This window comes from Engraulis encrasicolus, chromosome 7 (assembly GCF_034702125.1).
Source record: "Engraulis encrasicolus isolate BLACKSEA-1 chromosome 7, IST_EnEncr_1.0, whole genome shotgun sequence".
NCBI classification, from domain to species: domain Eukaryota; kingdom Metazoa; phylum Chordata; class Actinopteri; order Clupeiformes; family Engraulidae; genus Engraulis; species Engraulis encrasicolus.
This window is the reverse complement of record NC_085863.1, coordinates 4,773,833-4,788,112: the sequence shown is the minus strand read 5'-3', so window position 1 is coordinate 4,788,112 and position 14,280 is coordinate 4,773,833. Positions and strand designations below refer to the sequence as shown.

Here is a 14,280-nt window from a genome sequence, read left to right as displayed (position 1 = left end):
TATAAACAGGCCTACCATTTCTATTGTATCACTCATAAACTGTCAATCACCATATTTTTCTAACCTTTCCTTGTTATTTTTACATGGTTATTAGAAATTAAAAGGAATACCTGTGGTATCTCAAATTGAAAAACATGTGAAGTACTCAATTCTTTTGCAAATCACTTAACTATTTGTGCTAGAAATTATGGCTATAACAGGCAGTGGCCTAGTATACAGTCCACATGATTGATCCTGGCCCCTGATCACAGTCAGGAACGATACTGTGGCCCCCAGAGAAAAAAGTTTGGGGACCCCTGGGTTAGGGCATCAGACTTGAAGCCCAAAGGTTGCCGGTTTGGTGGGGGAAGTAATCAGCCAGTGCTCTCCCCCATCTTCCTCCATGACTGAGATACCCTGAGCATGGTAGCCTACCGCCCTGCTGCACTGCTCCCTTGGGTCACAATTGAGGGCTGCCCCCTTGCACGGGTGAGGAATAAATGCAATTTCGTTGTGTGCTGTGGAGATCTGTGTCACAATGACAATGGGAGTTGGAGTTTCACAATTGGGCTTTCGCTTTCACTTCACTAAGAGTTCCAGCCCAAAAAATGCACAATGCACACCTGGAGGCACTAATTCCCGCCCAATTTATACTTAATTTGAACTAAATTGATTTCTATTGATGTCTACAGAAGCCACTACAGTATACAGTATGGCCACACATTTGCAGAAAAACAAAAATGCCCTTTTACCCATTTTTACACACAGAAATCGCCCAATCTGGCAACACTGGGTGAGGGCTACCTACAGAGTGTGTGACAATATGCGGCCTTGCCTCCTCCACTTGTGCTTGTTTCCTTGCCCTGCCTCCTGGCCCCTCCTCCGTGGGGAAAACAATAAAGTTTCCCAGCTGTCAGCCTAGCCACAACAACTTTTGAGGGACTGTTTTTCATTCACCATCCGAATTGCAAATGAGAAAAAGACTCTACAATTGTGCTTATGCAAGATATTGAAATATAATGCTGTTGTCAGTGATGTCATCATGACATATTACTTCCTGGTACGAGGAAACAAGCACAAGTGGCGGAGGCAAGTGGAGGAGGCAAGGCCGCATATTGTAACGCACTCACAGAGTGAGATGGAAGCAAACGTTGCCATTGAGGCAGGGAAAGGGGAAGTCACTTGAGCTCTAACCCTCCTGGTGCTCACAGTCCAGGACCATAGACAATGGAGAGCAAACTGGTCCACTTCAGAAACACTAGGCCAGGGATGACTGGAGCACTCAGATACTTTTTTGATATTTTTTTAAATTTTACTGCAGATATCCACGATAGTGAAGTGACATCGTGTGATATGTCAGGGAGCTGTGGCCTAGTGGTGGGACAGACGTAGCCTAGTGGTTAGATAGTTGGTCTTTCAATCTAGTGGTTGCCGGTTCAAACTCCCCCTGACCTCTCCCTACACCTCCATCCAAGGCTGAAGTGCCCTTGAGCACGGCACCTAACCCCACATTGCTCCAGGGACTGTAACCAATACCCTGTAAAATAATAGTTGTAAGTCGCTTTGAATAAATGAACGCGTCAGCTAAGTGCAATGTACTGTAATAATGTCAGACTGATAAGTAGGTAACTTGCATCGTGTGAAATGTCAGACTGGTATGTCGCAGCTGTGCAACTCTCCCGTGTTGTTCCATTGGAATGCCAGTCATTCCACCTGCCCCCACCGCTCTGCTCTGCTCTGCCACAGGCCTTCACCTTTGACCCCTCCATGGATGTTGTTGAAAATCACAGCGTGCTGGCTAGAGTTGCTGATCTAATGAAATATCATGTACTTTACTACTGCTACTGCTTAGGAGTGGGCAATCGCCAATATGACGATATTAAATCCTGAATCGAGAAATCGAGTAGAAGATCCTAGAAGAGTGTCGAGAACCTACCAAAGTGGAGAAATCGTATAGTTCCTCTTGCAGTGTTTACTTTATCAGTGAGTGATTTTTACTTACTTGTGTTGTTGTCTTCACTTTTATGTTTTACTTTATTGTATTCCAGTTGTGCACTTTATCAGAGTATCAGAGTGGGTTTAGATTTTAATGCCCAATTGCATTAAGTATATTCATTAAATCTGTGCTGAAGGTTTGGAGCCCTGACATGCCTGTGGGCCATTTCACATCCCTACCTTGTCTCTCTCTCTCTCTCCTCGACTCATTTCGTCATCCCTTCACGGTCACTATGAAATAAAGGCGTACAAAGTGTGTGTGTGTGTGTATATAAAAACTTGAAATTTCTGACTCCTAATGACTCCTGCTGCCCTCTCTGCCCCTAGGCCTTGGCCCTTGACCCCAGGAGGGACATGGCCTAGTCAGAGGCCGAGCTTGTTCTCCCCCCCCCGCACGGCCCCCCTCCGTGCCTCCAGGGCTGAAGGTTGGGAGCCTGTGGTTTGTTCAGGGGTGGCAAACAAATTGCCCAGTGCAGAGTAAACACACTAGAGTCTCCACCTACTCGGTCCAATGATTACTAATGTCAGAAAACACATTGGCTAAGTAAGCACATAGTGCCTGGTAGCGCCATGGGAAAGGCAAAGCTCTCACTTGTTTTCTACCCCTGCCTACAACATTACTGTAGGTAGTGCAAAATGTGTACTTGACTTTTGCGATTAGCAACTACAACTTTTACAGTGGCCTTCCACCATTTCTGGAAGTAGGCTCATTTTCCACCTACACTTTAGTACAATAACTGCCTAAAACTTTCTTTTTCCTATTCTTCCAGCTACTCTCTGAGTCTAAGGACACAACTTTAACCTCTGAGTTAGCATTTATGATTGAACCAGATGAGACCAGGAGCTAGCTGGACCCATCTGGTTCAATGATAACATGCTAGCTTGGAACTTGAAGTAATAGGCCTGCTCACACTGCAAGCCAGGTAAACACAAGAAGGTAGGTTGTCCTGCAGCCTTACGTTTGTCAGTTAACTCAACTTGAGGCTTAACTTAACTCAAGGCTCTCAAGTTGAGTTGACTTAAAAACGCAAGGCAGCAGAGCAACTTACTTTTTTACGTTTAACTTGCAGCAACGTTTTACAGTGCATAGAATGGCTGGAAGGACAGAAGGTCCTAAACTAACTTATTTAATTCAAGGCAGGGCTGGACAGGTCATCTGGCATACAGGGCATTTTCCCAGTGGCCTGACAGTCCTCAGGGGCCAATGCTTTCAGGCATTTTTTTTTTGTTCGTTTTTGATTTGTTTTAAATTATTTCCCCCGAGACACCAGCCCACCGCTCTGAATAGCTAATGCTGGCATCAATGGCATTCCCCAATGTCTTATGTCATGTGTCATTAAGGAGGTTTTTTACAGCTTGTTACCCCAGATGACTTCATGACTGTGTAGTAATGACAGCGGTTAGCTGGTGTAGTGTACCATGGGAGTGCTGACCTAGGCTGTGTGGGTGGCAGGATGCAGTGAACTGGTCAACGTGTGGGCGTGTGGGGGTGATTATCAAGAAGCTTGCTGAGTAAAGCTTGTGCATCCTGACTCTAACACAGGGAGCAACAACATCATGAAAACAAAATTAGAGGAGGCATATTGTTTCATTTTCATTCATTCATTTTTTTTCCCTCCCAGTTTTTTTCTTCTTCTTATCATTACCATTATGGGACAATTTGGGAAACTCAACCCTTCCATGAAAAAACACACCCAAAACAACGGTGGTCATGTGATCCAACCTGATTGGAAGGGGGAGATGATTTTCAAAAAATGCAGCGATGCACAGGGTTGGAGAGTGCAGTGAATCGGCCTTTCAGGTTAAATACACAAGACTAAGATGTTAACTCGTGCTGTACGGCTGGAAATACCTATCCAGGAATAAATGTCCTGTCCTATTCTATTCCATATTTTCTTTTATTCTATTCTATTCTATTCTATTCTATTCTATTCTATTCTATTCTATTCTATTCTATTCTATTCTATTCTATTCTATTCTATTCTATTCTATTCCATTCCAAATACACTGTCTCTATGGAATTCAGCTTGAATTGCAACAACATCAGTAAGATTGTTCATTCTAAAAAATACTATGAAAAAAGAACAGCCATACCTTCAACCAAAGGACACTTGCAGTGTTTCTAATAAGAAAAAAATATATATGTTGGGAAAGCGGCAGATGTGATATGGCCCAAAATAAAATCCTTACAAATATTCCAACATGTTACATTTTAAAAATAAGTAGTACCTCTACGGATGAATCAATGCTATGTGAAATATTAACCAGGGGTTGGAGCTCATGGTGTGGGCTGGCCACTAGTACGTTCACCGTTGCTATCTTTTCACCCACTAAATTTGGATATCGCACTTTCCCTCCCTTCCCCACTACGATATGGTGAGTACCAGCCTTTACGTTTTATTCCCACAACCTGCTGCTACTACGTACTAGGCTACATGCCTGTTGGCGACCACAAAATATGACGAGTGCCCTACTGTATGTGTTGTGTATTGTTGTACGAGAAGACATGGTGCTCAAGAAAATTGGAAACAAAAAAGGAGGGAAATAGGCCTGGTTATAGAGTAGGCTAGCATGCATAGGTTTGGGTCATGAGTTTGGCTTGAGTTACTTCTTAGGAAAACCACAATTTCCCTAATGTCTTTTCAGCTTCTGAATTATTCTGCATTATATGCAAATGGCATAACTGAGATGTTTATGTAAAGAGATCACACGTATGATGATTCCAACAATGTACATGCATGTACAAGCATGTGTAATACATGCAGGCCTGGGCATGTGTTTGGTCATCCAAAATCCAACTTCCACCCCCATTCTCCTGCTGTAAGGGGACAGCATAGACACATCTAAAACAGACATCTGGTAGTTGGGACCCTTTAGGAAACTAATTTTACTACTATGCATGCATACCTGATGCAACAGTTTTTTGTTGTTGACACTTGAGGCCCATAACGGACTTGTTAGGCCTCTGGTTTTAGGCTTGGTTTCTCAAAGCATTTTGTGACCACTGGCAATGGTCGATAGTCACTGAAGCCTCCAATAGTGCGGGACTTGGGAACAGAGACTCTTGGAGCCTATATATTACCGCTTTAAACAGCAACTCTTGGGCCTATTATGGCTTAAAACATAGACTCTTGGAGTCTATTATCGCTTTAACCCCTTAAGACGCGGCTTTATAAATGTGTCGTTACCAGGATGGTAATGATCAAGTCGTGGTGCATTTCTAAAGGGCCTGTGTTGTGTCATAGTATTGTAGTCCTATGGTAGTTACATTTCAATGTCTTTTACAGCGTGCCACTGGAGGTACGGCGCGCATTAAGGGGCTATACAAGGACTCTTGGGGCCTATTACCACTTTAAACAGGAACTCTTGGGGCTTATTATCGCATAAAACAGTTGGTCAGCAGCAGGGCTCTATACAGGGCTCTAAATTCTAAATTGCTACTAAGTTGGTCTTTTTCTACCAGCCAAACTGGTAGCATTTGGCCAGTTGGCCGGTGTTGATAGAGCCCTAATCAGCAGCTTATGCATTCGCTGAGGGGTGCACACACATCTGCATGCTGCGGTAACTGAGCACCTTTCTTCATCACAAACATATACGGTAGGTGTGAAAGTTAAGACCTCATTGTGCAAAAACTGTGTTGTCCATTCAATAACATTGTAAGACAGACACATGCTGCACGTCTGCCTCTTTGTGAGAGAGAGGCACACTTTTCTGGAGGAGATTCCCTTCTCTGCATGCACTCTACGTGTCAGGAATGGTGCATCAGTAACATTGCGCAACTTCAAGCATGTATCCCCATAATGCACACCATTTCACCAGTGAAACGCTGTAATAGTCATTGAAAATGTAACTACCATATGACTACACTACTGTAACATAACACAGGACCTTTAGTAATGCACTACAACTTGGTCATTGCCATTCTGGTTACAGCAAATTTATAACACAGTGTCTTAACGGTTTAACAATACATTTTCAGTAGTTACTACTGCTTAATAAATGATTACATGATGCATTCTACAGCCCATTGTTCAACTGCCTCTAAACGAAAGCCTATAAAAGAGAATATTCCTTGTCAACAGAGTTTTGCCAGTTCCTATCTTGAACAAGAATGATTTGCAACTCATTTGAATCTGTCTTTGAATAGCAAGGTCCTTAAAACCCATCTTGCTTTCAAACTCAATGTACACAGATGAATGGGTCATTATACGTCATGTGAACTGACTATTCAATATTTTGGTCAGTCAGAAATTGGTTTGGTTTTAGGAGTTCATGCAATGTACGTACAGTAGGTCTGTTGACTTTGGAGTTTACTACTGTACGTCTGTTGACTTTGTTAAAATGAATGAATTCCATTTTCACTACAGGCTGACACCAAGATGGCACCGCCCTTCTCTCTGCTGCTGCTCCTATCTCTCTGCAGCTGTGCCATGCTGGTAAGACCTGTTAGTTAAAAACAATGAATTACATTACACTATGCCTTTCTCCAAAGTCACTGCTTGCACTATCTTGAAGATGCCTGAAGAAGATCTATGATCGAAACGTTGCTCCAAATAAATTAAGTCTTTTGCAAGCAGTGTGCAGATCCTTTCCCGCTCCTACATGTGACAGTTTTTTGATTTGGCACCTGCTGATGCTTTTTTTGCTGGATGTGCGCGCTTTCCACTACACTATGCCTTTTTCCAAAGTGACATCAAGTTTTGTAGGTAATTGGAATAGGAATGAGTTGCACTCCCTTGAGGAAAGTGAGTTCAGGTGCCTTGCTGAAGGGCTCTTCACCCATGCAGGGGCGTAGGCAGAAATAATAAAACAGGTGGGCCCAGAAAAAATCGGACGGGCCCAACCCGAAAGCGTGTAGGTAGATATTATAATACCGCGCCCAAAAATTATACTTTGAAATTGAAATCGTAGATATCACAGAAGATGAACCAGACTTTTGACAAACTGATTAATTATTGCTCATTGCCATGCCATTAATTATAATTCAATGGGGCAACAGTTGACTGACGAGTGTGAATGGGGCGGACCTGGATGTCAAGTGGGCGGACCCAGGCCCACCCTTGGCTATGCCTATGCATCCATGGCTGAGGTAGTAGCGGGCCAGGGCAGGGCTGGCCATAGGGCATACAGGGCATTTGCCCAGTGGACTGCTGATGATTAGGGCCTGCTTTTTTCTCTTAATGTAGGCTAATGGTATCAGTCCTCATGCTGCTACAGCAAACCTCTCAGAGTCAGATTTAAATAATTTTTTTTCGGCTGTTGTCAAAATAACTCATATCAAAAGGTGTTGTCATAGGCTTCATTATGCCTGACTATGCCTGATGCCTGGCCTGCCCTGTGGAGGACAACCCACATTCTTCCACTAGAATGGGATTTGAACATGCAACCTTCCCATCACAAGGCAATCCCCCTAACCATAAGGTCATGGGTGACATTCTGTGAGAGATGACACCAGTCACATGTGTCATTCACGCGCCATGGGGAAGATGATGTGGAAATCGTAAAGGTGTTGGGTTCAAGTCCTTTTGTTGTCGTAGTGATGTAAAACACAATGGCGCTAACGTTTATCCCAATGATGCTGTTGATGTCGGCGTTTGGTATTTGCCATAATTCCCCATAATAACAAGTGAATGCCAATGCCACATTGATTCCTCTCTTCCATCCACATTATGTTGTCTCTCTGTCACTGCGTATCTTTCTCTCCCAATCCCGTCAGGATGAAGCTCCCCCACCTCCCCCTGACCCCCCCACAGACAGCCCTGATTGTCATGAAGCCTTCTCACTGGAGTCCAACCAGAGGTCACTGGAGGCGTCCCTCACCAAGCTGGGACAGAGGCTACTGCAGCACCTCAAGCCCAGTCCAGACGAGCCCAACATCCTCATCTCACCCCTCAGCATCGCACTCGCACTCTCGCAACTAGCTCTGGGTATGGAACTAGCTATACTGAACTGCATGTGTAGCAGGCTATGTCTCTCGCAGCTAGCTCTGGGCAACTTACAGTTATTTTTTAAGTACAAGACATTGGTTTTAGTCCATGGAGCAGTGTGGAGTTAATGCCTCGCTCAAGGGCACCTCATGTGAGATAGGGAGAGGAAGGGTGGGATTCAAACCTAAAACCCTCTGATCTTAAGTCCATCTCCTTAAACACTGGGCCACGGCTTCCCCACAAGATATTTAGTTCCTCATCCTAAAAAAGGTCCCTGAATGAGGAGCAAAACGTCTTCAAGTTCTGAGAAAAACTGAAGATTTTTGGATAATGCATGTGATAAATTAAACTTATCTTCCAGGGGCAGGGAGTGAGACCCAGGCTCAGCTGCTGGATGCCCTCCATGCCCAAGACCTGCCCTGCTACCACCAACTCCTCAGCGGCCTGCAGAGACACCTCAACGCCATGGACATACCCATCGCCTCACGACTATACCTCCGCCCAGGTTAACCAGCTCACCTTTAGACCACATCTTAATATGTTATCTGCTAAGACTTACAAACTCAAGGCAGCAGGGCAACTTACTTTTTTTACATTTAACTGCATGGCTGCACTGTCTTACAGTAGTCTAGTAAGCCTGCCTTACTTCCAAGGCTCTTTGGTAAAACGCAGCCACATATCAAGCCTTTGTTTTTAGCTCATCCTAATGATCATGCAAAACATCATCAAGGTTTATGAGTGAAATACGCAATCAGGAAAGAGGCATTTTCATCTCTCAAACGCTGGGATCTCAACTTCTGAAGGCCAATGAATTACCCTTCTTTGTCTTTTGTATTCTGCATCACTGTCATCCTCCACTCGTAGGCTTTGAGGTCAAGAAGGAGTTTGTGAGGAAATCGTTACACTGGTACAGGTCTGAACCCGCCCCTCTGGCCACAGTGGACGAGGTCAACCAATGGGTAGAGGAGGTCACCAAGGGGCACATGACCAACTTCCTGCAAGAGATACCTCCTGCTGCCGTCTTACTGCTCCTCAATGCACTCCATTTTAAAGGTGAGTCATATTATATACAGTATGTATCTCAAAGTCAAGGATCCTGCTAGGACATGAAACGCCCAGTGATTGGATACCCCCCGGGGGTCATCCCTATGTTCCCCGGGTCCTATGTTTCCCGGGTCCTCTACCGGGGAACATAGGACACTTTAAAAAAAAAAAAGGGTTCTATGTTCCCCACTGCTTCAAAGGTGACTGCTGCCACATGGCAAAGTGAAGGTTGTTGTTGCACCTCTGACAGGTTAGGTTTAGGGATAGTTTTGGTCAGGGCACAAATTGAAAACTCAGAAACATTGCATTACGACAGGTTAGGTTTAGGGATGGCTTTGGGAAGGGCACAATTTGAAAACTTGGAAACATACAATGTAGGGAACATAGAACCCTTTTCCCCTGTTCCCCTTTCCCATACAAAGACAGGCGAACATAGGACCTGGGGAACATAGGACCCGGGGAACATAGGTACGCTCCCCCCGCGGAGTTCACCAAAGAGTATCCAATCACTGGGCGTGTTTCACCTCCTAGAAAGGCCAGGATCCTTGACTTTGAGATACAGCCTAGCCATGCCTTAAAACAAGAGTGGGGAACCCTTTTCATTCATTCACTACAGACTACACACACACAAAGAAATGTAAAGAGTCTTTCTAACCATTAGGCAACAACTGCACTGGAGACCAGGTCAGGTGAGGTGAATTTACATTGTTTTTTCCTTCTTGATTTTCCAGGGGACTGGGAATCTCGCTTTGACAGAGAGCTGACTAGCAAAGACCGTTTCTATGTCAACAGCACCACACCGGTGGAAGTGGTCATGATGCAGGCTAGCAAGTATCCCCTCAGCATGCTAGAGGACAACAAGCTTGGTGCACAGGTAGCCTACGGCATCATCTCTCAGTTTTCACATTTTAGGTGCTGTTTACACGTATCCGGATATTTTTAAATGTGGATAGGCAATTTTTTTTATCCTGCTTAAGTGTAAATGCAACATGTTGGTAAAAATTTAAATTGAATTGAAGTAATAGGTTAGTTTTAGTAGCCTGGCAACGCCATCCTATGTACTCAACCCAAAAGATTTTAGATCTGCACATAGTCTGGCGAAACCCTCCTAGCTCGGTTCGCTCACTGTTTAGCCAATCGCAGAACGCAGAACTTTAACAAATCGCAGGTGACGCAGAACTCACCCGCGAAGTCCGTTACTGATTGGTTAAGGTAACACTATTCACACTTTTGTTTTGTATGCTTTTGCGCCACTATATCTTAACAGGCATGCTAATAAAGCACAATATTTCTTTAATTTGAATTCGGAACTCCAATGAGTAAGATCAGACCTCCTCCCACCCTCCACAGAGGCTGATTCCTCTTAGCTTTCGCCCTTTCGATTTTTAATATACGGATTTTAAATCTGTTTACGTGTTAACGGAAGGCCAAAAACCAATACGTCTTCAAAAAGATGCATACGTGTAAACAGCACCTTAGTCAAACTCAAAGACTGTTTAACGACAGGTGAAAAAATTGCGTCATTCATCCAGGTTGCTCGATTCAGATTCCAGAATAACACCAGTTTCCTGGTCCTGATGCCGATGGGGACGGGGCAGGAGAACCTGTCCACAATGGTGGCCAAGCTGAACATTTCCGACCTCTACGCTCGACTGCCCAGTCCCAGGGAAATGCATGTCAAACTGCCCAAGTTCAAGTTGGAGTACAAGCAGGAATTGGAGAAGCCACTGACCAGCATCGGTGAGAATTATAAATATACAATACAATACAATACAATACAATATAATACGGAACAATTCAACATGTATTTATGTAGCGCAGTATCACAACTATGAAGTTGGCTCAAAGCGCTTTCAAAATACACATACATATATATTCCTACTGGAGCGTGTCTATGTTCCCCACAGCCCATTGTTCCCGCATCACTAAGACTTCACTTTTTAGGCCCATTGGTCCCACAGCTGCTCCATGTTCCCACATCCCAGCGTGGCACAGCGCGACTTTTGGGCACGATACAATTGTGAAGCAAAAAGTGGCGGCCGAGTCGCGCTGTGTCGAGCTGGGGGCCTATCAGAAAACCAGCAGTGGAAAAGAGCTTATTGTCTTAGCTTACTTGGAAATGTGGGATCACGGCGTTGTGGGCCTGTAATTTAATATTTCTTAAAAATGTGGGAACATGACACGCCATCATGGCCAGATCAAGCTTGCTGGAGCTAGTCGTTACTGCCAGGCTAGCTGCTGCCACAAAAATGAAAAAATGCACCCTGTTGCCCCATGCCTACCTGTACTTTCAACTGTATTAAAGGGACACTGTGTGAGATTTTTAGTAGTTCATTTACAGAATTCATGCTGGCCGTTCACAAACGTTACCTTTGCCAAGAATACTTACCACCACCATCTAACTCTAAGTATTCATTATGACTGGGAAAATTGCATTTTTCATGACATGAAAAGGTGGATCTTCTCCATGTCCGACATTTTGAATGTCCAGAAAGCTGTAAAACTGACTGTACTTGAGCCATACTAGAAAATATTAGTTTATTACTTAGTAAACTTTCATGAAAAGATTGGCAATAGGCAGCCCAGTTTCAATGAGCAGCAGTACCCTTTTTGACCATTTCCTGCACAGTGTCCCTTTAATAAACTACAATTATTATTTTATTCCTGATTTTGTCTACCAAATCGTTGCTTCGTATCGCTTCAACTAGCATCAAATCTCTGTGTTGTTCTCTAATCCCAATCCATTGTCTTTCTCTTGCTGCGACCTCCTCCCTGACCAGGTCTGGGGTCTCTGTTCTCCTCTCCGGACCTGTCTGGCATCACGGAGGGCCCTCTGCTGGTATCCAGCGTACAACACGCTTCCGCCATCACGCTCAGAGAGGAAGGGGCAGAGGCCTCGGCCTCCACTGCCGTCGTGATGACGCGCATCGTGCAGATGTTCACCGTCAACCAGCCGTTCCTCTTTGCCCTGACGGACGATACCACTCACGTGCCACTCTTCCTGGGGGTGATTACAAACCCCAACCCTCACAGTCCGGTGGTGCAGTGATGTGATAGCCGAGGCAGCCAAGTCCAATCTCACGTACATCCAATTTCTTTTTATTGGGTGCAGGCTCAAAACGTAAAGTTCATGTAAGGTAATGAAAGAACCGCACACCCATGAGCTCCCATTTACTCCATCTATCTTTATTTTCGTGACATTTCGGGCCACCGCGGCCCTTCCTCAGACCCTCAGAGTCTCAGGCCCGACGCGTCAAGACAATAAAGATGGAGTAAAAAGGATGACACCCGAGGCAGCCATAGGCCATAGTGGGAACATGACACGGGGAAATACAGAACGTCTCAAAAAACACTTTACATCATTGTTAAGTAGATGTTTATGAAGACCTTTACAGCATTTATTTAAATTGCATTGTCATTAAATTTGAACATATTCATATATTTTTTGGGACCCCCTGTATCAACAGACAGGACATACTGCCCCCCCCCAGCTATTCCACTGCCCCTCCCCCCAGTAAGCAGAAAGGCTCGTGTTGTACAGTCCATGTCGGAGGTATACAGACTACACTATAATTTCTTTAGATGCATTTTATAATGTCAAAAAATGTGTTGAATTGCCTTGTTTGTTTTACGTTGATTTTGCTTTGTTGTCACATTAAAAGATTTATATTGAAAATGGCAATGAACAGTAATTTGTAGGACATTGACAGGTGGTCGGTCTCTGGCTCTGTTGAAAAAAAAAATACTTTTATTTGTTACACAACAGTCACTACAAGTGGATCTCTTAAGTTGAATGACAACTTTGGAAACAGCATTCAGTCATATTTTCGGTTTTGATATGTAACTGGTCCTGTTGATTTGATAGGCTACATTATGTTTGTGTATTATTTTATTCTTTGTTGCTTCAGAGAATGACTTTTTCACAATTTGTTTATTCTCTAAAACATCTTAAGTTTGTGAAATATTCTTTTTTTTAATATATACAACTACATTAGATACATCATTCAAAATGCTAAACCTGTTACGGTGTTATAAATTTGCTGTTACCAGAGTGGCAATGACCAAATAGCAGTGCAATACTGAATGCCCCTTTGGTAGTTAACTTTTCAATGCGTTCCACTGGTGAAACGGCATGCTTTAAAGAGCTATGACCAAATTTGATAAGGCCTATTTCAAAGGTATATTCTCAACACTGGCCAATATGTTTACTTATACCTAAAGAAATCACACAGGCATTCTCAGATTAGCAGGCAGAGGCAACTTTAATGATGGGTAGAAACGACACAGTGATTTGTATGAAAATAAGTACACCTGTATAATTCAAAGTATACAGCCATGAGGATGAGAGAGAAACAAAATACAAATAAACAAACTAAAAATTCAAAACATCCACGCCCAGAAGATACAAATTGATTTGATTTTTTGTTGTTGTCTCCATTACGAATACAGTGGCTCCTCTATTCACAGTGAATGTGTACATACTGGATCATATCAGATAACCACACATCCTGGGTAGTGCTACTGTATAACAAAACAAAAAAAGACATGGGCAACACCTTAAGATGTTTGTAATGTATGAAAAAACACATAGTATGGCTTTTAAAAAAAACAGGCAACACTTAATTGACGCCGGCGTCATACGTATGACATAACGGTGTCATAATGCAGTCATGCATGTGTCATAAACATTATGTCAATGTCATTAACATTGTATGACTGTCTAAGTGAAATTCGGTCATGACAAAGAGAGGCCTAACAATGTCAACTTTTCATGGTCATAAAACGTTTATGACATTGGCATCATGTTTATGACTCGATCATGACACTATTATGACACTGTTATGACACTGTTGTCATATGTATGGCGCCGCCGTCAAGGTAAGTGTAACCAAAAAATCATGATCATGACACTTTGCAAATTCTCTGCAGAATGTTGGCATCTAGGAAGACTCTGTCCGTATTTAGCGAGGGTTCTTGCACCTCTCGCCCTCCCTTGCTACATTCTGTCCTTGATGTGTGTGTGTGTGTGTGTGTGAGGGGTGGGAATGGGTGTCCCAAGGCGTGGGCGAACACAGGACTGGATGTATGCAACACTGAATGTACAAAACAATACATGCACATTCTAACATTCTGCAGTGAAAAAAAAACAAAAAACAAAAACTCGTACAATATTCAGAGATGCAACATAGGCACATCTTAATGCTTGTTGTCAATGTAAAGGAATGATTTAAAAAGAAGATGTCATGTTTTAATGAAAGGGAAGAAAGCCAGTGCGACTTGTACTATGGATGTACTATGAAAGCAGGGGCTGGAGATGGACAATTAAGTTACCGTA

The 14,280-nt window shown here is 43.4% G+C and overlaps 1 protein-coding gene across 1 annotated transcript; it reads left to right on the top strand.

The window, feature by feature from the left end:
- Positions 1-4,310: 4,310 nt before the first annotated feature.
- Positions 4,311-12,655, top strand: serpinf2a (serpin peptidase inhibitor, clade F (alpha-2 antiplasmin, pigment epithelium derived factor), member 2a). The gene is made up of 8 exons (XM_063202743.1): positions 4,311-4,350; positions 6,342-6,410; positions 7,691-7,901; positions 8,263-8,406; positions 8,766-8,954; positions 9,677-9,819; positions 10,478-10,685; positions 11,726-12,655. Exons 1-8 carry the CDS (start codon positions 4,348-4,350, stop codon positions 11,992-11,994), a joined length of 1,236 nt encoding a protein of 411 aa, XP_063058813.1. The 5' UTR covers positions 4,311-4,347; the 3' UTR covers positions 11,995-12,655.
- The last annotated feature ends 1,625 nt before the right edge of the window (positions 12,656-14,280 follow it).